The sequence below is a fragment of the Dipodomys merriami genome, unplaced genomic scaffold, assembly GCF_024711535.1.
Source record: "Dipodomys merriami isolate MVZ:Mamm:240054 unplaced genomic scaffold, mDipMer1.0.p SCAF_14, whole genome shotgun sequence".
Taxonomy (NCBI): domain Eukaryota; kingdom Metazoa; phylum Chordata; class Mammalia; order Rodentia; family Heteromyidae; genus Dipodomys; species Dipodomys merriami.
In genome coordinates, this window is record NW_027202715.1 from 31,136,258 (window position 1) to 31,161,379 (window position 25,122).

Sequence of the window (25,122 nt, forward strand, 5' to 3'; positions counted from 1 at the left end):
CCAGGGGAAATACTCTGATGTAATCCTGTCTGGATATTGAAGACAGAAACCTCACCAGTTGCTCTTTCCTGTTGAGAAAAGAAACTGATTGCTTATACAGGTGGAACACTTAGATTCTTTGGACACTTACATGCTTGGACAAAGAGGTCTAGTGATACTCACAAAAGGAAGGCCAAAATGTAGTAAGAGGGTAGTACACAATTAAATCATAGTAAATGGCAGAATGTCCCTTAACCATCTGAAATAAATAAGTAGCAATGTTCACTATTTTTCACATTGCATGTCTTCAGTCTCTGCCTTTACTCTTCACCTGCATTACTACAATCACCCCTTAAACACCATCCTATTCTATTCATGACCCCCACCCTCTTCTCTGATCCTCATTTTATGTGCCAAATCCAACAAATGCTATTTCCCTGTCTCCAATCTATTGTCTTGAAGAGAAAGTGATCTATCTGTGGGTCTGACATAATATAATACCGTAGCTCCCAAAATGTACTGTACATCAGAAACACCTGGAAGGCTACTAGATCCATTCTGATTCAGTGGGAAGGACCTGGAATTTGCATTGCTAATAAGTTCTCAGGTGTTGCTGATGCTACTAACCAAGGGAGCATCCTTGGAGAACCTAGCTGTGCGCCCTTACCCCTAGAGCCTCTACCCAACCTGATGTTCTTTAAATCACAAAAGCCATGGATTTTCTTGTTTCTATATTCCAGCTCATCTGTATTCCTGTACCTGAGATGTCCATCCACTCTGCTACAGGTTAATCAATCTGTACCCTGTTGCTTTATGATAGCCTGCATTTCCTTCTCTCCCATTGTGCTCTTATCACATGGTGCAGTAACTGCTGTGTAACTTGCAATCTCTGGTGAGTCCCTGAAGGATGTTTCTCTTATCTTTGCATATTCAGTAACTAGCAAAATGACTAAGGTATGTGAAGAAGCCATTCCAATGTCTTTTTTTTCAGTGAATACTGGTCGAAGTGGTTCTAACACCTTGACAACTTGTCTGTGACAATTATTTTTATTTATTTATTTGTTTCCTTTCCCCTTATCAACTATTGGGAACATTCTAATAGAAAAGAGTTCTCATGAGTCCAGGTGACTCATGTCTATATTCCTAGAGATACAGAAGGCTGAAATTTGAGGATCACAGTTTGAAGCCAGCTCAGGCAGGAAATTCTAAAAATCTTACCTTCAATTAGGCCCCACAAAAGGCAGAAGTGGAACTGTGGGTTAAGTGGTCAAGCATCAGCTTTGACCAACAAAGCTCAGGGACAGTACTGAGGCCCTGAGTTCAAGCCCGAATATGGTACAATCTGTCTCTTATGAAATGAAGAAACCTGAAGAGATTATACTGAAGAACTCTTTCATATTAGAGAAAATACCCCAAAGAGAAGAGAAAAGAGGAAGAAGGCAAGGAAGAAGGCAGTCTAAATAAGGCCTTGGTATAACTAGAAAAAAAAACTTTTCCAAGCTGCAGGTAGGACTGTGTGGGGCTTCAGACAAATAATTTTATTCTCTAGTTATCTAGATGATATGTGTATGGGCTTAAATTTTTAATGCCATAGAACTTGCATCTAATCATACAATGCTTGATAGGAGGTGGAAAACTCAAAGAGATCCTTGTTAAACACATCAATGCATGATTATATTTCACCCCAAATGAAGGTGCATAAAACAGCACCTTGCTGTAAATATAGATGTCAAATTCTCCTACATAAGCCAATTTATAATACTGTCATCAGCCAAATAAAATGCTTCTATTCCAATTATATTCAGAAAGAAAATCTAATTCCTGAAGTGTAATGAGTTTTTCACACTTCCCATGCTAAGAACTTTTTATTTAAATATCTTTCTACTGTTACATTGATTTAGCATGTATCACAGAGCTCTCAAAGGGCAGCAGTTAAGAATTAAGCCCTTCTTAGTTCAGTTAGATAGAGTTCTATGATGATCAAATTATATCGACAGAATTGTCATGTTCAAATGTTATATACAAAACTCAAGCTCCCCAGAGCAAAGAAAAATCTTAAGTCTATTTTTGGAAACTATACTTTTGTCATTTACTTCATTTTAGGTAGGTGGGGCCCAAGATCACCAAGTTAACCATAGCTGATTTGGCATTTATCCTACACGATACAGAAAATTCAAGTTAAATCAACAGCCTTGACTATACTGATTACAACCTGATCTTGGATTCCTAGAGTACCATGTATTATCAATATCTAGTAGAAAATAGGTACTCAATTGTAATTGCATTAAACATTTTCTGAAGTGGTCTTTATATGTTCTTCTCATAAATAATAATGTGTTCACTTAAAGGATGCACTCAAGAATTGGAAGACCAAAGTAGTCATTTTGGAGAGGCTTTAAAGGAACTGGTGAGATAGGCTGATAAACAGAAGTAATTAACACATTTGTAAAGTGAAGAGGAAGAAAGGTACTCCTTGTGCTCAGGGGACCAGCTGGCTATGGGAAAAACCTGGCTGGGAAAAGCCTGTGTCTTTCAGTGCTTTGTTCAGAGGTGAGAATGGCTGCTAACAGCATGAGCTGTCACTGTTAGCAAGCTGCTATACCATAGCATATTCGAAATGTAACCTGACACTAATAATGTCTTCCTTTCAAGGCATTAGAAAGTGTGCACATAGTTCAAATCAGCCCTGAAAGAAAGAAAACACATCTCTATGACCTCTTTTGTTACCAAAAGAGTTCTTTGTCAGCTCACTCGATGCATAAAAAAGTAAGAATGAAATTAAATAATGTAATTTAGCATGTTCTCATATTTATTTAGCAACAATTCAAAAATTTGGTACACCCTTAAAGGTCGATGCTTAGGAATCTTGCCTCTGTTGAACAACAACTTTAATCAGTTTTTATTACAGTAAAGGATTTGTATGTCATTCCTGGTAATATAATTTTCTCACTGTTTATTTAAGAATCCATATACTGAGTGAGGCTTCCGAAACTAAGCTATGAAGCAATCTAATTACTTCCAAGATCTGGTACACAGTGCTTACTACAAATGAGTTCTGTCTGACTATCTTCAGGGGGAGATTTGTTATTCAAAACAAGAAAATCTTTAAGGCAGGAGCCTTGATGTCCACTAATTTTGTGAAGAATTACAAGTAATCTCCTTGCAATAATGGGAGCCCCAAAGGACATGTTTAAATATAACAATGGCCAACCAAGAATGTAAAGAAGATAATCAAAATACTCTTTGCTCCTTATGAAAAAATATAGCTAAATAACAACTAACAACTACTAATGTGGCTTAAAAGGTGCCTCAGTATCAAAGAAATCATCTTGCTATGAGCCTTAAATGAGAGACAAAATTTCCTATGTATCTAAGAATACTTGGCCCTATTTGGAAATAATGTAGAACAGCATTAAATTCCTTACCCTAAATGTAATACTTTTGATTTTTTGTGTGCACATGTTTAAGATTATTGGTGCACATGTCCCTTTGCTAATCAGTACTAAAGATTCCATCAATAAAAGAATCAATGCTATGGTTGAAGCTAGGCACCTTGATTTACAACAGTATTGGTTCCCATAGGGGAAATGCTGACTGCAACATTTGGCATGAGATTAAAAACAAATGTGTTGGCATCATAATGCAGATTTGAGATGAATTCTTTTAGTCAGTCAATTTAAGGGATATAAACTGTAGGGTGAAGTCTTAACTCTGTGTTTGGTTAGTAAAAAAAAGTGTAGTGTTTTAAGCACTAGGTATTTTGGCTGGCGTAGGGTTGGGGTGGTGTTGGGAGGGAAGGGGAGGCTTGTTACTAGAAGATACTCAATACGAACACAATTCAAACAAACATCAAACAATAAAGAGACTTGAGAAAAAAAGACAGAAAATTGAGTAGAAATTTCCAAAGTAGCTGTGATTAGAATAGGGCAAAGATTGGATAAAAAGACAGTTTTACATGGAAGGCAAACTAAATGGACATATTCTGCATAAAAGTGTCTGAAGCTATAAGGTAATTCAGATGGGCTATTAGAACCATCACCACGATTAAGTTTTTGCCTGGTAACTATTCAGCACCTAACATACATCACCTTATTAAAGTCTCACAATGTATGAAATATCCCACTATCGCTCCTGAGAAATGGACTCCAGATCAGTCTTTCCCTTGGCATGCTGCCTTTCCTTGGGCAGACATAGGAGTTGAAACTACAGCTTGGAGTTCCCTGTGGGTATACTGGGGAGCAAAATGATTTTCATTACCATCTTTTCCAAACATTGCAAAGGAATGAAATTAAGTTGCTGTTCACATCCAGTATAAATGCAAGGAGAAAGAAACTGGTCATTCCACAAGGGTAAGGGGGAAGACTTAAACAGCCAGGAAGCCTGGATAAAGAAGAGGTGATAGAGTCAGCAGATTAAAAAAAAACCTTATTCCTTTAGATGCTTTAAATTCTTCTTTGGAGTGTGCATTATTTTTATTCATCTGTCCCTTTTTATCTACCTTGTGCTCTGGCAAAAGGGAATGTATAAATATTTATTAAGTATCCACTTACTACTACATATTGGTTGTTACACTTTACAAATGTAGACTTAGATAGGTTAAACAACTCAATGTAAATATCTAAGCAACAGAACTGTCATTCAAATGTGGATCTGAAGTCCAGACCTTTTGCCACTCTGACCCTGTCTGTCAGAGTAACTAAGTAGAGGTTATATTAGGTCTGGGAGGTCAAAAGGGAAAAATGAGAAGCCATTCAGATTCCTTAGGTCAGTTTATATATTATGACATTCTCTAAGGTTTTCAAGCTATTTCCAAGAATTATTTAATAGTGCTTTTGAAGTACAGTCTTAATAGAGAAAGCTAATTTCTTTCCAAGTTATACAATGGGATTACTGTAGAGGAGGACTTCAGAAAAATTACTCATGACTTATATAACTCATATCAAACAAAGATCCTTTAAAAGGTGGCAAGCTTCTGTGATTCAAGTACGCATGGTACTCTATTCACAACTGTCAAAAGAACTTAATTATTTCAAGGTAGAATAATTTAATGAAGTACATTAATTCTTTAAGGAGTCACTTAAAGTACCAAGCAGAATATGTTAACAGTAATAGAAAAGTGAGGTTTGTAAAAGTACAGTCATGCATCAGTTAAAGAGAAGGATACAGTTAGAGAATGTGTCAGGTGATTCCGTTATTACACAAACATGATGTGCACACACAAAAACCTAAATGTTAGTGCCTATGACATCTCTAGATACCTCAGGCACATGACATACATGGCACATACTGTTGTAGATGATCTGTCACTGATCACAATGTGCTTAAGCAACACATGGCTTTGTGTGTGAGTTAGTTCCAAAGCCACTCTGAATCCTCACAAGAGGAATAAAAATAGGTGCTGATGGAATTATGCCACTAATGAATGTCTTGGAATTTAGTATATATATTATTGTAAAGATACTGTACAGTTACAGTTACAGTTACACGTGTAACTATGTGGAGCATTGTTACTCCTTCCTTTGTTTTTCCCCTACTCTTTCCTTCCTTTCCCTTTCCCTCCCCTCCTCCCCAACTCCTCCCTCCCCATCCCCCAAGTGGTAAAGTTCATTTTCAACAGTGTCTTGCACATCTCATTGTTACAATGGGTCAACCTGTATCCTTGTTTCAGCATTTTGTTATTTCCCCTCCCCTCTACAACTATGCCTCCATCAGAAGGAACTTAGTATCTTAAACCATAATTAACAAGCAAGTTTAAATAAACCTATGCTTAAAATGATTCTATTTGAGCCAAGATTCTGGAATAGTAAAACAGCTGATAAACAAAGATTCAAGTTCCCCTTTTTTTAGTTTTCTCTATGCCATCCCTTTTCATCAAACTGACTTTTCTTCAAAGGGAGATTAATTGCCCTGTGTATGAGTTTCACTGGATGCCATATATGTTAAACTTCCTTAACTAGTGCTCTGAGACAGAAACATCATAGCTCTATATAGCTCACACTTGCCAGCATTTAATTTTATTTTTTTCAAAAATGAAGCAATTATTCCAGTATAATTATTCCATAAATTTTAAGGTACTAGTGATTCAACTGAGTAAAACATCCAAGTCCTAAAATAGAATGCCAAGAAGTCGACATAAAAGTTGGATTAAATCAAAATTCAAAGGCTCTGAAGGATTGTCAAGTCAACTCTAAATAAATATGACTGTTGAACTTCAGAAAGATACCAATTCTCTCACAGCTACTTGCTATTCTAATTTAATCAGCCCTGTTAACATAGGCCATGCAAAACAACTTCCAATTCACTGTATTCATGAAGCGTGAACACAAAGAATTAGTAGTTTGGCTGAAGGTATCAAGATGCATGGACAAAAAAGAATACACACATCCAATGTAGAAAAGAAAGCATATTTTGTGGTATCAGAAGTGAACAGAAAAATTAGAAGACAGAGAGCGGGGAAAAGACACATTAATGTTGCCATGCAAGTAGAAAGCACAAGGAGGAAATGACAACAAAATCCAGCCACGTTAAGAACAGAAGTACATAGCTAGTATAAACAAATGATTAATGTTCAGACCTAACACAATCATTATTAGCAGGCAGAGCAGTATAATCTTACCTTTCAAAGTGTTCACAGAGGAAAGCAACAAAATCTAAAACATCCCAAGTATTTTATCTCAGTAGTAGAGTATTAAATGTATAAATAAAAATTTAAAACCTTAGCATGCATATGTGTCATAAAAACATTATTTTTGTGATCAGAAAATTATGAATTTTTAAAGGCATGGTAAATAAATTCAAGTAATGACCAAGGGATGAAAAGGCAACACTACTGCTTTTATAGTTATTTTCTGTTGCTCCTGTTATCCAGAAACATGAAATTATTTTCCTAAGGACAAACAGCTAGTAACTGGCAAAGGATGACACCTGAGCAATATCCTTCCAGATTCTAAAGTCTAAACAATTCTACTCTTCAATTTGGGCAGAGGTTAAATGATGGTTTCCCACAAAATATAAAGTTAGTGACATCACATTTCTGAGCCTACTGATGAACCATTGCCTTATACAGGAATTTATAAAGATAAAAATAGATGGATTAATGTAGAAGGAAAAAGGGTATTTTGGACCTCATTAGATTTTATGCAAAGATTAGGTAGATCTAGACCATTATGGTGTTTATTATCAAAACAACAAGATAGTTTAAAATAACAATTAAAAACTTATGTAAACAAATAATGGGATTAAAATTATAGAAAATGGAGAATGTCTGACTCAACCTGGAAGTGGCTTTTAGGATGGTTTCAAAGGGACTTGAAAATATATGGAAAAAATAAAAAGTATAATATAAGTACAGCCCTGTCTTAGGTTTGTTAATTATTAAACATAAAAAGCCTGAATAGATGATGCATTGTATTAAACACTATGCTAGACTTGTTTCGCACCACTTAGCTTAAACAGTTGGTGGGATAGTCATCAATTTTCATGTAATCCATTAATGCTTTGCTTTTCTTAAAAATTGATTACATGCTTAAATAAACAAAGAATCTATGTCATAATCACACACTATATAAAAATATTAATTCTCCTCAATAAAGACACACTCAGATGCAACTCTTTTGAGTCTGTGTCTGTTTGTCACTTCCCCGACTCCTTGCCCACCTATCCCGAGATCCCTGTCCCATTGGTCCCAGTGCTCCGGCCGAGCTGGTCCGTTGCAGTTAATTTTCTTTTCCTACTCAGAACCAGTCTTTGCCATGCTAGAAACATGTCTCTTCTCTCTCTCTCTCTTTTTGTCAAGAATCTATTTTTTGTTAGGAATTCCTCAATGATTTACCTATCCTTTCTCTATAACTAGAATATAAAAAAACCTTATCTAGTTGGGCGCCGATGGCTCATGCTAGCTACTCAGGAGGCTGACATCTGAGGATCGAAGTTCAAAGCCAGCCTGGACAGGAAAGTCAGTGAGACTCTTATCTCCAATAGACCACCAGAAAACTGAAAGTGGCACTGTGGCTCAAGTTGTAGAGCACTTGCTTTGAGCTGAAGAGGTCAGAGACAACATCCAGGCTCAGAGTTTGAGCCCCATGACCAATATGAAAAAAAACAAAACCAAAAACGAACCTTACCTGCAGGACCTGGCCTCTCTTTTCCTACCTAGAATATTCTGCAAGGTGTTTTGCAATTCCTCACAAGAAATTGGCATAGGTCTAAGATATTTTTGATGAATGACAGTATAGCCCTAAAATCTGATCTTCATCTATCAGCAGAAACAGTATTTGATCTACAATGCTGTAACTCACTGTCTCACTGGGGACAATCAGGAGAGAAACATACTTAGAAATTCCTAAACATAGTATTTTCAAGAAAATTAGTTAAGTTTCTTAAAGTCAATTGCTTAACTTATACAGCGCCATTTCTGATTCCTGTGGTGTGGCACTATTGTGAAGGTTAGTGATAATATTCATAGCTAAGGGTCACAGACTAATGGATAGTTGACAAAAATAGTTACTCAAAGTCACCTAGAATTCAATGACAGCAGCTTTTTTTTTCATATTCTTTTACCTGACTTCAACTCAAACACACCATGGAAGCATTTAAACCAGGAAAAGGAAGAGAAATGAAAATGAAGAGTAAAAGACTGTAGGTTACTGTCCAAGGTCCTGGAGAATGTTCTCCCAAGAATATGGCTTTTCTTTTCCTTTCTTTTCCTTCCTTTTCTTTCTCTCTCTTTCTTTTTTCGTGATTACAGTTTGTTTATTTCTAGATTTTATTTTTGTGGGTTTTGCAAGGGGTACTATTGTAAATGGATTTCTTGATGTCAGGCTTAATCCTCTCCTTGTGAACATAGTGGGAGGCTACTGATTTTTTGTGGATTGATTTTGTTTTCAAGTAATAACTTCTAAATTCTGGAAAAGCAAATGAAATTCATATTCATATAACATTAACATTTAAACCTATAAACATAAACATTACAAAGTACAGAGAAGGGGGAAGGAGGAAGAAACAAAACTTTCTTTTGTGTGTGTGTGTGTGTGTGTGTGTGTGTGTGTGTGTGTGTGTGTGTTTCAAGTTCTCTTATTTTTATATTTTTTAATTGTTCTCTTATTTTTATATTTTTTTAATTGTGAAAATACCATACAGAAGGGTTACAATTACATGGGCAAGGTAATGAGTATATTTCTTATCAAGCATTGTTGCCTCCTCCTTTGTTTCCCCTTACTATCCCTTCACATTGCCGCCCCCCCCAAGCCCCCCTCCCCCCCGAGGCAAAGTTGTATAGTTTGTTGTTCGACATAACGTCTTGTACATCTGATTGTTGCAATGGGTCCACCTGTATCCCTATTTAAACAATATGTTTTTTCTTTCTTGCGATTGTTTCTAACATATTTATGAGATGATTTCTTTGTTGTTTTGTATGTCCCTCCCCCATGGTATAACCCCTGTTTTCACTATATTTGATGTTGGTATAATTTATGGAGGGGAAGGGAAAAGGCAAATTGTCTAAATAGAAACAAACTTTCTACACATCCTGCTAATACTGTCCTACCCAACTCTGATACCATCAGCCACAAAATCCTCTCTGGAAAACACACAGCTCCTCTTTGAGACAGGTAGGGGAAAAAAGGACCCAGAAGAGAAGTAGGAGGCTTTATTCTTTGGGCAGATCATCTCAGTCATTATAGATATTGCTGCACTGCTAATAGTAGTAGTAGTAGTAGTAGTAGTAGTAGTAGTAGTAGTAGTAGTAGTAACTTTCTCTGTAAAGCATTTTAAAAACATTCCAAGGATAAGATGGCTGAGTTCCCAGCTCACATATCTCCAAATACATTGTTGTCCATGTTCTGACCTTTCTGTGTGTTATTTCTTGGTGGTTTTCTGGATAAATGCTATTCTGTGTGACCTTCTGTGGGACAAGCTTTCTGTAGGGTCTGATTTCTTCAGAGCCAAATCCTAGGATCAACATGTTTCTCTGGCATTCGAGATGCAGCTGGACACCCTTCATCTGCAGGGTGCTGGGCTTGTGATGCCATGCAGGCTGACAGGCCACTCTCACTATACTCTCAAGTAAATCACCTGTGATCATCTAACCTGAGTAAGTGATATGAAATCTGGAATTCAGGTAACTCACTTTGGAAAACATTGGCGAAGATAATAAGGGTCTTTGAACAAGAGTTCACACTTTAAGTATAAGCAGTAGACATGGTAAGGGCCTTATACGGAGTCAACAAACCAAGAGGGAGGGAAGCTTATAGCAAGGACTTAAAATATAACTATCTCAATTTATAACAATGAATCTATTCATCAAATACTCTACACAAAGCACTGGTGGCTCATGCCCATAACCCTAGCTACTCAAGATGCTGAGATCAAGCATTACAGTTTGAAGGGAGTATAGGCAGGAATGGCTCTGAGAATCTTTTCTCCAATTAATGATCAAAAACCAGAAGTGGTAGAGCACTAGCCTTGAGCATAAAAGCTCAGGGAGAGACAAAGGCCCTGAGTTCAAGCCCCAGAACTGGCACTAAAAAAACAATAAACTAATGCAGCTAGCTTGGCTGCATTTTAAATCACCTACTAAATCAATAGCTACCTCTCTCACTTACCAGATTGAGATATTTTGAGTATTACAGTGCATGGAATGACAGGTTGTAAATTATATATTATTACTATTACAGTTAGGCCTATGTGTCTAAAAGTTCCAAATCTGAACCACAGATAGAAAATATTGGAACTGCACCTGTACTGATTATTTATAGAATTCTTTGTTGTTGTTATGAACTATAGCAAGCAGAATAACAATTATTTATGCAAAACTTACATTGTATCAAGGGCTATAAGTACCCTAAAGGCTATTTAAAGTACATGGGAGGCACTATTATTCCTCTTTTTTTTTTTTTTTTTTTTGGTCAGTCCTGGGGCTTGAACACAGGGCCTGGGCACTGTCCCTGAGCCTCTCTGTGCTCAAGGCTAGCACTCTATCACTTGAGCCACAGCACCACTTCCGGCTTTTTCTGTTTATGTGGTACTGAGGAATTGAACCCAGGACTACATGCATGCAAGCAAGCACTCTACTACTAAGCCACCTTCCCAACCCAATATTATTCCTTTTTACATAAGATACATAAATATTCACACCCCCATACATACCAAGGAATCATTGAGGGAAGGAACTTACCCAGCCAACAAAGGCTCATTTTTAAGAATGAGCCTCTCAAATTCATCAATAATAGAATTAGATTAAATTTCCTCAATTAACATCGGGAGTCGAAAAGAAAATAAATAAAAGGCAAATAAATGCATTTGTTATGATTCCAACCTTCCTTTTACTTTGTTACATAACAACAACAGCAAAAAAATTGCCTTCCCTACTCTTTACTTTTGAAGTATTGCTATGGTTGTTGTTGTTGTTGTTGTTGTTTTTTAGTAATTCCTACTTTAAAGAAAGGCGTTGTCTAATAAATTTAACAAACAAAATCTGTAGCTACTTAGCAATATCTAAAATGTTGAACCACAAAGGTTCATCTCATTCCACACACAAAATGATTGCAGTGCATTTCAAAACAAACTCAGTTCCTACTTCTAATTGCTCATTATGCAGCCCTAAGGCTGTAAGCTTCTGACCCCAACATCGTTATGTTACTTGATTCATCCTTTGGTAACAGATGCTCTTTACATGCCCCATGTGTTCAGATTTAAAATTCTTTCAAAATCGTAACAAGCTGTGTAAGTTTTTGTGAAAGCGGAGTCATGCACACAGAAGTGATTTTTACAAAGCACTCTGGTTAAAAACCAAAACAAATGATCCCAAAACAAATGTGAAAGCTGTGACAACAGCAGCAGAGCGAACTAATATCCTCAAGTTCTCCCCACATTTGCCATGTGACATGGGTCTTCAACAATGAAAAGTGCCAGATACAACCCGGACCCCAATTTCCAAGCCTAGTTTGTAGTTCATATCCCTCAAATGCTGCCAGCTTTCCTTACTTTTGCATTTATTAGCAATTTTGGCAACCGTGCGACATGAAATTTTCCTAAAAATAATTAAAGATAATACAGTATTGATCTATGTTATAGCTTTTTTTCTCTCATATCAGGTGAGTGAATACTAAAATTTCTTCTTGCAAATTATTAACTGAATGGAAATTCACTCTACCAAAACCTGAATCAAACTTGACATTGTGTGAGAGTTTCTCAGTGTACAGCTGTATGAGAAAAAACTAGTCTTTGTGCAGGATTAAAAAAAAAATCCTCAAATATCAGTCTTCCGGCCTATTGTTTAAATTTACTATTAAATTACCCACCATCCTCCAAAAAATAACACAGTAACAACTAAATCCTGACTATCCTCTCTAAAAGGGACATTTCAGGTACTCAAGGAGTAATTAAAAGTAGGAGAGAGGCATAGCTTATCTAACTTTAAGAAGGAATTAAGTTGATTGCTTTCCTGGCCTGAGGAGAATTTTCCTTAAGACTGCAAACATGTGCCTGTCCACTGTATCTAGTCAGTACAAAAATTGGATCTGAATCGTTTCGTTGGAAGTAAACATAAATCAAATAGATTCTGATTATAACAGTTTCCATTAAATAGAAAAAAATTAAAAGCCTTCTTAACCTATAAAAGAAAAAAATGTAGTTTAATCATTTGGTTGTATCATCTCTGAAACTCACTTTCAATCTGCTTAAACAATAAAGAAATGAGATGTAAGGACAGCTTTTGTGAATCTATGTGTTCGTGTTAGTTGCATCACTGGTGTCTAGTGAATTGATTCCTTTATTAAAGAAACTCATTTCCCAGGAATTATGTAATTGGATTTATGTGACTAATTTCACAGCATTCCTTAAGAGATAAATACAATGAAAATTTTACTAAGAATATTATCTAAGGAACTTACTTAACAAGTGTAAGGTCCGCTCCTGGATGGTGAGCAGACTCCACCCTCCTCGCAGCAAAGTCTCTGCCCAGTACCTGCATTACCTACACAACTGGCACACCAGGAAGAGGTCACATCTGGATTTGATGTGGCCACACCTTTCCCCGCCCCTACCCTAGATCAGGCCTAGCCCAGGGCCAGATGCCCTTTTTCCCAGGTCTTTTCCCAGCTGTGTGGAGTGCCAAAATGGCCTGGTGCCAGCAGGAACAATGAATAAACCTACCCCTTACCTGAATACCACATGCATGGTGTGGTTCTTACTCTGCTACCTCTCTTTAAAAACTTAACAAGTATACCTACTTCTTCAAGACACTGACATGGCACATTGCAATTGCTTCCTTGTCTGAGAAATTTAGGGAAGTCACTAGTCTATTCCTACTTTAATCAAGATTATGTTTTTATTTTTTACCAGTCTACTTTTATGGGGTGTTTTTAAAATATATATATATTTTTATTGTAAAGATACTGTACAAAGGGGTTACAGTTACATGAGTAAGGTAATGATCCCCTTTCTTTCAGGTTTCTTGGCAGAAAACATGACTTAGACTAAATGAAGGCAAAGTATGCATAAAAATAAAAATTACTTCCCTGAGGCAGAATGGAGAACATTGTTAACACAGTCATCTCTTTTTGTGGTAGCAGAGAGAGCATGACAGTATATGGTCATTGTGCTCATTGAAGTCCCAGGTAATAACTGTGCACACAGCAATTGCTTGTGCAGACAGCGTTTCTTCATTTCCACATGCCAATGTGTCCCTATCATAAATATGGTGTTTATGATACTCCATATTGGTATTTCCAAAGAGAATCTGATTGTTTGCTTCTTGATTTAATCATCTTAAGACATTCTCATGATTTACAACTACTTACAGGGCTTCAGCTATGATTCCCTTTCATTAGTAATAAAATCTGACATTCATGACTTTTGTTTCTCTGCCAGTAAAAGTATTGTAATTTTGCATGGTGTATAGAGCATCAGTAGTAGACAGATGTTGTATTTATAGCACATGGAGTTATTAGAGCAAAATAAAAAATCAGTTCAATCTCTTTATGTTTTTCCCATTCATCTTTTTCATTTTTTTTAAGTTGGCAGATTTTTCTGACTCAGGATGAATAATGCCATATTGGAAACAAAACTGCAAGAAAAATGTACAAGCCATTTCACTATATAGACTCAAGTTTATTTCAGAAACAAAAAAGAGATAAATCTAGACCTTTAAGCTTTGCTCTTAAAATATGTGTGACACTTTATGTGAATTAGTCAACTTGCCCTTTAGTAATATCCTAGGCAAATTCAAGCATAAAATTTGAAAATATTCCAACTAAGGCAGAAATGTATTTTTAGCAGATGTTATTAAAGTCATCAATTTGTCTGATCTTTGTAGTCTATGTAGACTCTGATATGTTAGTACTAAAGCACATTAGTAATGAGGAATTTTTAAATACTTGTTATAAACACACTAGGGTGAAACAATTACTCAGATATTTTGCCCAAGTAACTTCCTAAAATATCCACCATATCCCCAAATTAGCATATTTAGTAGGCAACTTTCTATGCTTATCATCCTAATCTGACCTCAGGCTGTATAACTAGAACGTAATCTATCTGTTTTAGGATTTTTACTGAAGTGACTTTGAATGAGACAATTTCAATGATGTATTATCAAAGTTTGGGGGGGGGCATGGTGAGCTAGTAACTCAACATAAAAAGAAAAATATAGTTTTGTAGATGACTGTAAGTCTGGGTTGGGTAGAAACTATTTTGTACTTCGGTTCAGGCGAGATTTCCACTCAAAATACATTTCAGTGTTCTGAATACCAAATTCTCTACTGAAGAGTACACAGAGAATTGATAGGAAGAGAAGGAGGGGGAGAATTCTTGTTCTAAATATTGTCAAGAAGTAAGGGGAGGGGAGAAGAGGCTCAGAATGGTCCTTGGTAAAATAAGGATGATATTTAGTGTTGCCTTTGCAGGAAATTGGAGCCATTTTGATCCTAAATAGTAGTTTGTTTTAATAGGCATGGTAGTATATGTATATGTATTTACAAGCTGGTATATTAATTTACATGTAAGGGTGTGTATATGTTTATATGTGCTCTGTATGGAGAATTGATGTATTTGAAGACTTGTAAAATTGTTTTTATTGCTAGTTGCAGGTGGTGTACAATTGAGCTCAACCAATCTGATCAAAGGGGCAGAGCCTGCTGCATTAGGGATAAATATGGGGCCAGCCTGCCTTCCCCACATGCCTGCTTTCCAGAGTTTGGGCTGATGGCATACCCTTCTGCAGAAGTAAATTTTGTGTTGCTGAGATAATTCTTTTAAAAAGGAGAAGGAGGAGGAGGTGGAGGAGAAGGAGCTTCATTTCAGTATCTCTAAGAAAAATAAATAAATAATGGCAAAGAGCCATATTATTTAGCCACATGATCCTCATGTGTAGGAAAGCTGAGTAAAACAAATAGCACAAGGCTCCTTCCTGTAAGTTCACACACAGGGATTCACTGAGTCCCAGTCACTGGAAACAAAATGCCTTTTTCTTTCCATGTTTTAGGTGCCCAGTGCTTAACAACTTTTCCATTTTTGTTATTTTATAGAACCACTATAGTAGAAAGCCAGCCAAGAGGCCCAGGGTAAGTGTCAATTGGTACCGCTTCTCTGTCAGGGTCATAAAAATGCAATCACAACCAGGATTGTCACTTGAGAAAAACATGACAATGATCTGCTTCCAGGTGCAAGAATTGTCTATCTAATGAACATATAAGAAGTTTCTGTCCCTAGTAGGTATGGTTGAAAGAGCATGGTAAAACTCTTATCTCCGTACTAGTTCAAAATATTTTTAACACAATGTGAGAAGCATCCATAGCATGGAAGAGATTAATTATTTGGTGGTGAGCAAACCAACTGTAACATCTTATTTTTCTAGCCCCATGCCATCTCAAATGTTCATTATTAGACAGATGCAGTCTATGTGCCCCTTTCATATCACAAATAATCAAGAAGACTTGAAAGGATTCAAGCAGTGAATAACCTCCAGAGAATGGTTGGATTTTTGTTTCTCATATAACGTTAATTTTATGTATTTTTACATTCATTCCTCAGGGGAAACAGATCTTACAAATTGCTTTGTAAGTCAGGAACAAACCATGAATATTGATCATCTGTATCACCTCTTGGGTTTTTCTTTTCATATCACTCACAATCATCTTGATTTTTAAAAATTATTCTTTCTGGTGTTATCAGACTTTCCTTCTAGGGCCATAATAATAGCTAGTACTACATATTTGTTTATTTTCAAAGAGTAGCAATTGATTTTTTTCCCCTAGATGAAAAGACCAAACTGTCATGGTACTTATTTCAACTGAATCACTATGACTAAATGTATCAATATTTTATAGCATATACTGATTTAGGAATCAGAGACGAAAATTGTTTCATATCTTCTATTAAAAACACAGATATTACAATCTCATTCATAATCAAGGAGAGAAAGTTGCTGAAATTAATTTATTCATGACCTGATATAATTTCAGAGTATCCTCTTCCAAAAGAAATAATCCATGTACCTTGAAAAAAAAACTTAAATGCCACCTAGGATGTAGCTACTGTGTCAAAATAATAAATATATTTAAATGATAGAGTTTATAATCTGATCTAGAAGGAAAAGAAGAATAGATCATGAATATTTTCAATCTTAAAAGAAAGAAGTTCTATGAGGGAAAAATGACAACAAGTTGTGGCAAGTATAAATAAAAAGAACATTCAGAAACTATGTTTTGTCAGAAAGATATTCTCCTCACACATCAATTACACCTGTGTGGATAGACCCATTCTGACAGATGCACCCAATGCTTATTACTGGTAAGATGGCAGTCAAGAAGGAAAAGACAACAATGCTCGACAGGAATTGTGCTCATTACCTTACTTTTGTAACTGTAACCCCTCTGTACAGTATTTTTACAATAATAATGTACCCAAAAATCCCGAAATCAACAAGTTGATACAACCTGGAACACAGAAAAATCATTGGACCTATAAACTCAAATAAGTTTAGAGATGTTTTTAAATATGACATGTAAAAAAGAAAGATGATGTTGGAGTTTATATTCTACAGTCATTTTTTTAAAAGTAGCATCCACAATTGAATCTCATCAGAATTACAAAGTACTCAGTCTGAAGGTCTAATTTTAATGTAAAGAAAACTGGTACTTAAGCCGGGCACCAGTGGCTCACTCCTGTAATCCCAGCTACTCAGGAGGCTGAGGTCTGAGTATCACGGTTCAAAGCCCAGTCCAGGCAGGAAAATCTGTGAGATGCTTATCTCCAATAAACCACTGGAAAACTGAAGTAGCGCTGTGACTCAAGCAGTAGAGTGCTCACCTTGAGCTGAAGAGTACAGGGACAGTGCCCAGGCCCAGAGTTCAAGCCCCACAACTGACAAAAAAAAAAGAAAGAGAGAAAGAAAGAAAGAAAGAAAGAAAGAAAGAAAGAAAGAAAGAAGGAAGGAAGGAAGGAAGGAAGGAAGGAAGGAAGGAAGGAAGGAAGGAAAGAAAGAAAGAAAGAAAGAAAGAAAAAAAGAAAGAAAGAAAGAAAGAAAAAAAGAAAGAAAGAAAGAAAGAAAAGAGAGAAAGAAAAAAAAACTGGTACTTAAGGCTTACAGTCATGGGTGTAATTACCCTGCATAGAAGAGGAGCTAGGATAAATGGTTGTGAAAAATAAATAATCATTATTCATACCTATAGTTCTGATGCCACGTTCAAACAAAGAGTTCATCACAAATACTCTTCCTTACTCAGTCTCAAAAATCCCAGGCACTGTTACCGCTCATGCCAGTAATCCTAACAACTCAAAAAGCTGAGAGCTGAATATTGTATTTCGAGGCCAGCTCATGCAGGAAAGTCTGTGAGATTATCTCCAATGACCCATCAGAAAACCAGAAATGGAGCTGTGGTAGAGCAGTAGCCTTGAGCAAACAAGCTCAGGGAGAGCATCCAGGCCTTGAGTTCAAGCCTCATGACTGACAAAGTAATAAAAACAATAATAATAATATTGTTGTACATACAAAAGCAGAGTTTAAGTAAATACTATAAACCTAGGTTATTTTCTCCATATAATTTCCAAATGCCAGGCATACACTTGAACGTCTCAGAGTCTGTTAAAGAACATCTTTTATTACTCATTTCCTTTGAAGATAGTTGTTCCTACTCCCAAATAGTTATTATAGCTTCTTCTTACTGAATCTGATGCATAGTGCCGAGTTCATTGTGCACAACCACGAATAGACTGATGTCAGCGAAGATGTACACCATTATATAGAACCTCAACACTAAAACTGACTTGTGAAGAAGTTATCTTATTTAAAAAAAACTCAGATTTGAAATCATTTAAATTACACTACTCTAGTTTAAATATTCCTTTAAAAAGAATTCAACATTTCCTGAGATTAAGTACTGTGTTATTATGAAATGTTGGCCTTTGGAAATTTTGTAGTTTCAATTTAATTCAGTAAACACAGTATACACAGCTAAATTATTTTTAAAACTTGAAATATTTTAAAACAAAAAGTATTCACTATTGTAAGAAAGGCCATTTTAATCAAAATGTGTGATTCGGGCTCTTTATTTTACATAAGAGGAATATTTCTCATGAAAATGAAGCATAAGAGTATAATGTATTTTACTTAATGGAACCATAACTACTCCTTTTTTTCTAGTTAAGGTACTTTATAAGTGAGTTAAAGTTGTGGCAATTTCTGCTAGGGTTCACTAGGCCTTATTATTTCTTTGAATCATATAATTAAATACTCACAAAATTAATACAGGGCAAAGTATATCAATCAAAGAGTTCTTTCTGTCTGAGATTAAAACTACATCCTATCCAACTCCAGTGCAATAGATACCACAGTGATTTCAGTGGTAAAGCAGTGACTCACTAATAAGAAATAATGATAATGTCTAGGTTTCTAGATAGCCATGCATCTCGAATTCCTCACAACCCATGTTAAAATGTCAGAATGACAGTCATATGTTATACTTTTGAGAGACAAACATACAAACTAGTCAGTGGGATCCAGATGAAATGAACTGATGTAATAACTTGTAAGTTTGTCAACAGAGTTTAATTGTTAAAGAAGCCTTGGAATTTATTACAACTAGAAAGGAACCAGACAACACATGTATATATAAAGAGCATTGCGAAACAAAATCTAATCAAAGCAATTTGTAATTGAAATCATAAGAAAATGTGTCAGAAAGACTTTTCTGATTTAAAGTACACATCTGCCTAAAGATGCAATGAACTTTCCACTGTTGGCCGTGGGATTCAGTTCTGTTTGTTATATAATTATTGTATCCTACTCAGGAAGGACAATTAGAAAAATTCCCTTGGTTGCAGCTGTATCTACTAAGCAACAAAAGTTGCTAGAGAAATCACACGTACACATATATGTAAAGTTAGGGGGGAAAAGCTGCTTTATTGCCTGATTTAAAATAAGCTCAATCAGTAGTAAAGAAAAATGCTATAATATTCAGCTTGATGAGCAGCTGAAGACAAAAATATACTCAGATACAATTTTGGAATTCAGGATAAATCTTACTCCAGGATGATTGAATGAGACAAAGGACAATTTCCCTCTTGCTTTTCCTAAGCCTCTGAATCAACAAGTGAGATTCATGTAGAGAATGTAAAAGAAATTCTCACACACAATCTCCAGTCTTTAAATCCAGGAAAAAAAGTAACGACTTTCCCCCATCGAATTCTAATTTATAGAATGGTATCATTAAAAAAAGTTCTAGTTACAAGAATTCTTAAAGTTTAATTTCAGTTGAGAATTCTAATTTCCAGTTAAAGAATTTGTAAAGTTTATATTAAAAAATAAAATGTACATTATATGGAACTGATTGCTAACAGTCAGCTTTCATTAGAAAAACACTGTATTCTAAGGTAAAGAGCAGAATATGAATTAATAAATTTAAAAATCTGAAAACTAATAGACATTTAAATCAATACGTCATAGGTTTAGAGAAGGAACATAAGGCAAAGCATTTGCAAAGCATGCAACTGTCTTACTCTTGACGGTGGCTGTCCGGGTACAGTTGTAAAGGATAGCCAGCTCTCCAAACACCTTCCCAGGCCCCATAGTGCACAGCTTCACACCTTCTTTTGTCACTTCAACCTTTCCATCTAAAAAGGAGAAGGAAAGGCAAATTATCTTACTTCTCTTCATCCGTCATTGCATTTTCAAAATAGGAGATGAAAAATGTTAGACCTGCTACTCTAAATCCAACAGTTTACCAACTCAAACAAACATACCACCAAGGTACAAAGCAAGAAATACAATCAAATGTGGCACTAAGAAATTCCTCCTTTCTCTTAAAATAATTACTGACAAGATTCGAGATAAGACTCCAAGAAAAGATCAGGGAAGGATGGAGACAAACATTTATACATAAAAATTATTCCAGGTGTCAGTGGCTCATGCCTGTAATCCGAGCTCCTCAGGAGGCTGAGATCTGAAGATCACAGTTCAAATCAAGACCCATCTTGCTTTAGACATGAAAGTCTGTGAAACTCTTATTCTTAATTAACCCCACCAAAAGCCAGAAGTAGAACTGTGGTTCATAGTGATAGAGTGCTAGTCTTGAGCCAAAGAGGTCAGGAAGAACACCCAGGTTCTAAGTTCAAGCCCTACGACTGGCAAAATAAAAATAAATAAGTTCCATAGGTAGTCTTAATAAACCATGGTAACTCCCATTTTAATATGATTTTAAATCTGAAAGAGAAACTGATTAAGTGGATATAATTTCTTTATTTTCCTACCCATTTTGAGTAAGATAGCCACTATGAAGAGAGAAATTACCTTGGACATTATTTAATGGCTGCCAATGGTTTTTGGTTTTTATTATTATTTACAAACATCTTATCTAACAGGCAAAACTGTTTATCTGCTTCCCAGCCCTGTAAAGTTGACTTGTAAAATTCTAACCATAACGCTTAAGGGAAAAGAAAAAGGCATTAGGAATGTTTATGTTCCACAAAGGACTTGAAAAATAAAATGTTAAAGAAGCACCACACACTGGCTCTACACTGCTGACTGCAAGTAAGGAAAATACTAGGGGAATGGGAATAGTATATTTTAAGAAAATGTCATAGTTGCATAGGCCCAAAATCCTATCACCTAACACAAGCAAGGGAGAAATTAAAAAAGCAACACAATATATTCTAGACTTACTCCTTCCCTTCTATTATTACTAACACACAGTCTACAGAGGACTAGTCTAATGCTTGTCAAAAGAAACAGCTCCTGATTAAAAAGAAGAAGCAGCAGCAATGTTATGTCAGGCCTCATGAGTCATCTTCAAAACTGTTCCTGTCTGTACCTGTGTGATTCCTGTAGTAGTTGGCTCTTTTGAAGTGCTGACTGTAAACTCACTTTATGTGTGGGAATAAACAAGTTCCATAATTCAAATACACTAAAGGTTTCTCATGCCTCCCTTCATTATTGCAGGATGAAAATGTCCTCTTTAAAGGAATTTCAACCACCAGTCAAGCAAACTCCTTGATCCATGCATGTAAGATGTTCTCTATAAGCCTATTCTCTGAGAAATTTCACCTGCCATTCAACTCATGGTGACCAGTGTGGTTAAGAAAGTAATACATCATCTTAAGTCATATGGGGATTGGGTTCTCTGATTTGTTCCTTCCCAGCCTTCTGACCTTGGGCAAGTTCCTTAATTTCTCAGTGCCTTTGATCCTTCACTAATAAAATCAATAAAGTAAAAGAACCTATCTCAATGAATCCTTGTTAAAATTAAATGAATTAACATAAGTAAAATGATGAACATACTTCTCAGCATACAAATATTACAGAATAAATTTTATTCTTGTTGCTGTATTATTTTCATTATATTTCTCTTATATTTATTTATCATTGATATGGAGGAATGAAGTATTTAGAACTATTTAGATTAACACAATATTGGACCATGTACAATAGCCCCATGTATGAAAATGTAAGAAAACTGTGTATATATATGTATATATTTGCACACTATATGGAGAATTTATTTTCAGATTCTCTATGGAGAGAGAATTAACTTTCCTTTGTAATACTTTAGTAGGTCCATAGAGCTCACTTGCCCTCTCTTTTTTCACTTTTTTTACCTTTATGATTTATTTATTTTTTAAATAGTTGTACAAGAGGGTTCAATTCCATGAGTCAGATTGTGAGTATAGAACAATGCATCATAATCAACATTTCCCCTTCATCTTTCTCCATCTCATCCCATCCTCAAGTTACATAATGAACACTGAATATAATGACTGTTTTAGAACACCCTCCCTCCATTCATGTGCCCCTTCTTTGACTCCTCTCCCTCAATAAAACACATTACAATTCAATTTGTTAAACAGTTCATTAGCTGTTCAGAAGACACACAGCACTGGACTTGGGGAAAGAACTTTTGAGTCTGAATCACCATCTGACGCAAAGAAGACAACAGAAGCTCAAGATATCATACGCAAAATGCAGAAGAATGTTGTCATCTTTAAGTTCTTCTATGTTGACCTATATCCAGCCAGTGTTTGATGTAATTTTGCTTCAGCCACTAGAATCTTGTGGGCAGGACTCTCTTCAATAACAGGCTGAGAGCAATGCATGATAACATTGTCTTGACCTAAAGCTCTAGTATTAATTATAAATAGAACTAAGAGCAAAATGAAAAAATGCTTAAAGAACCTAAAGATCCTTCATTAATAAATGATTTCAACAAGTTTCCTTCTCTGCCTCATTGAGTTTGACATTTTAAAGTTTTCCGTGGACAAAGACCCTTCAGCATAATACCACTTGTAAGAACCCTGCTGTACAGTTTGAAAGTTAGAACTTTTCAAACAGTAACTCCTCAAACAACATTCAGTCTCAATTAAAAAAAACAAGGTAGCTTAGTAGTTTCTACAGGAAATTGTAGAGCTATCATATCAGAAATAATTGACAAAATTCAGGTGTTTCCTCAATAGGAAGTTGAATGTGTTCTACTACCACCCAGAACCACACTGTGGTCACTTCCTTCCTTGGAGAGGTATGTCCACATGACATCTATTTTAACCACAAATAACTCATCTTTTAACTGATATTTCCCATTCCTGTATAACCTTTTGAAGGCTTATACAAGAACATTGCAAGATTCTGGGGTTTGAAATCTGCATATAAATTCATTCCTAGTTCCAACTAACTGTCCTAATCTTATGCTTGCTTCATTTTCTCATGTCTAACTTATCTTTGTTGCGAAGGTGGGTATAAATTATGTATGTTAATTATTCATGTCTATATGAATAATTAGTGCTACTAACGCAATGTTGTATTCCATATTAATTAGAATAGCTGAAAGGTTGGTTTAAAAAAAAAGAATTTAGATTATATTTGAGAAAAAGTTTGGATGTAAAACATTTTTGGAGCTTGAACACTAGAAGAACAATGTATTGAATATCATCAAGGCAATTGAAGGTTCACATGTCATTTGGTAGATAAAAATAATCCAAAAACACAATTTTTAATGAAGAGAAAAACCTATATGTGTGAAAGAGTGCTTATGAATTGTTACTCTGAGCCATCATTGGATTGCTTCAGTTTTTTCATACCTGTTGTGTGGATGTGTGGATGACAATGTATAATTCAGAGATTCGGGACAGATAAGGCTGACCTTAAAATTCAGCACACATGCAGCATGCAATAGGTGTTCTTATAAAACAAATTCAGAGCCGGGTGCCAGTGGCTCATGTCTGTAATCCTAGCTACTCAGGAGGCTGAGATCTGAGAATCACGTTTCAAAGCCAGCCTGGGCAGGAAATCCGTGAGACTCTTATCTCCAATAAACCACTAGAAAACTGGAAGTGGTACTGTGGCTCAAGTGGTAGAGCACTTGCCTTGAGCTGAAATGCTGAGGGACAGCGCTCCAACACAAGCCCCATGACCAAAAAATAAAAATAAAATAATAAAAATAAAATGCCCCCAATTTTCCAAGTGCCCATCAAGAAGAGTTATTGAGGTAACATTGATTGTTTATTTTTGAGGCTGTATAGTAGCCTTGGGGTAAACTTGGAAGCAAGCCCACATTTGCAACGTATGGAAAGTGAAGTTAATATTCTTTCAGTGCCCATTAGTTATCTGTTTAAGATTGTTATCCAGTATAAAGGACACAATCTGTCTGGATCTGAACTTCTGTACCTTAAAAGCTTATCACAGACCCAGAAACCCTGAACCTATGAAATTGACTTCCTCTGAATTATTCAGTGGTCATGAAACTACACCCCTGGATTCATACTCCTTTATGGGCTGTCTTGACTTCTTTTCTTTTCTATAGTTTCCTCTGAGATTTGGTTTAAACTAATCAACCTAAATAGAAAGTATGTGGACTTTAATGTAGTTATTTTATGGTGATGACAGAGAGATGGGATAAAACAAACAAGGGAGTTAGGTAAGCTAAATATAGAACATCTCTTTGCCAGAGTCTGATAGCAAACTTGAATCAATCCATCTTAGAGATTTTCCTATGGTCACAGTATGTTTCTGACTTTAGAAATTATTTTCAATGCATTTGCTTCATTGACTAATCATTTCTATTTCTTTAAACTCATAGGAGAGCTATATCAGCATTTACTCATGGCTAGTTTAACACTTCAATTTGATTCTCACAGGTTAGATTCCAAATCAAAGATTCTTTAACAAGTAGCAGAAAGTATTTTTTAAACATCTTAGCAAAGATAAGAATTTTACAATTATTACTTCCCTTGACTTAGCCTGAAAATTACAAAATGCTGTCATGCCTATTTATTTGGCATATTAATGAAAAACTCTTTTTGTTTATTTTATTTTAAATGTAACACTCTATTGGTCTTATTTTCACAATTCCATCTTGCCACCATCTCCATATCAGGAGGAAGTGTTAAAAAAATAAATCATTAAGCCAGACACTGGTGGCTCATGCCTGTAATCCTAGTTACTTAGGAGGCTGAGATCTGAGGATTGTGGTTCAAAGTACAGACATGAAAGTCCATGACATACTTATCTCCAATTAACCACCATAAAACTGGAATTAATGCTATGGCTCAAAGTGGTAGAGTACTAGCCTTGGGCAACACAGCTTAGGGACAGCACCCAGGCCCTGAATTCAAACCCCACAATGGCCAAAAAACTAAATAAATCGATATTTTATTTTCGAT

General features: G+C 35.7%; 1 protein-coding gene across 3 annotated transcripts in view; it reads right to left on the minus strand.

Annotated features, from left to right (window-relative positions):
- Positions 1-25,122, minus strand: part of Prkg1 (protein kinase cGMP-dependent 1) — a 1,047,684-nt gene that overhangs the window by 619,140 nt on the left and 403,422 nt on the right. For all 3 annotated transcript variants that reach the window (XM_070021099.1, XM_070021098.1, XM_070021100.1), the window contains one exon: positions 19,975-20,088. In XM_070021099.1, coding sequence (XP_069877200.1) covers positions 19,975-20,088 — 114 coding nt within the window. The remainder of the gene's footprint in view (positions 1-19,974; positions 20,089-25,122) is intronic.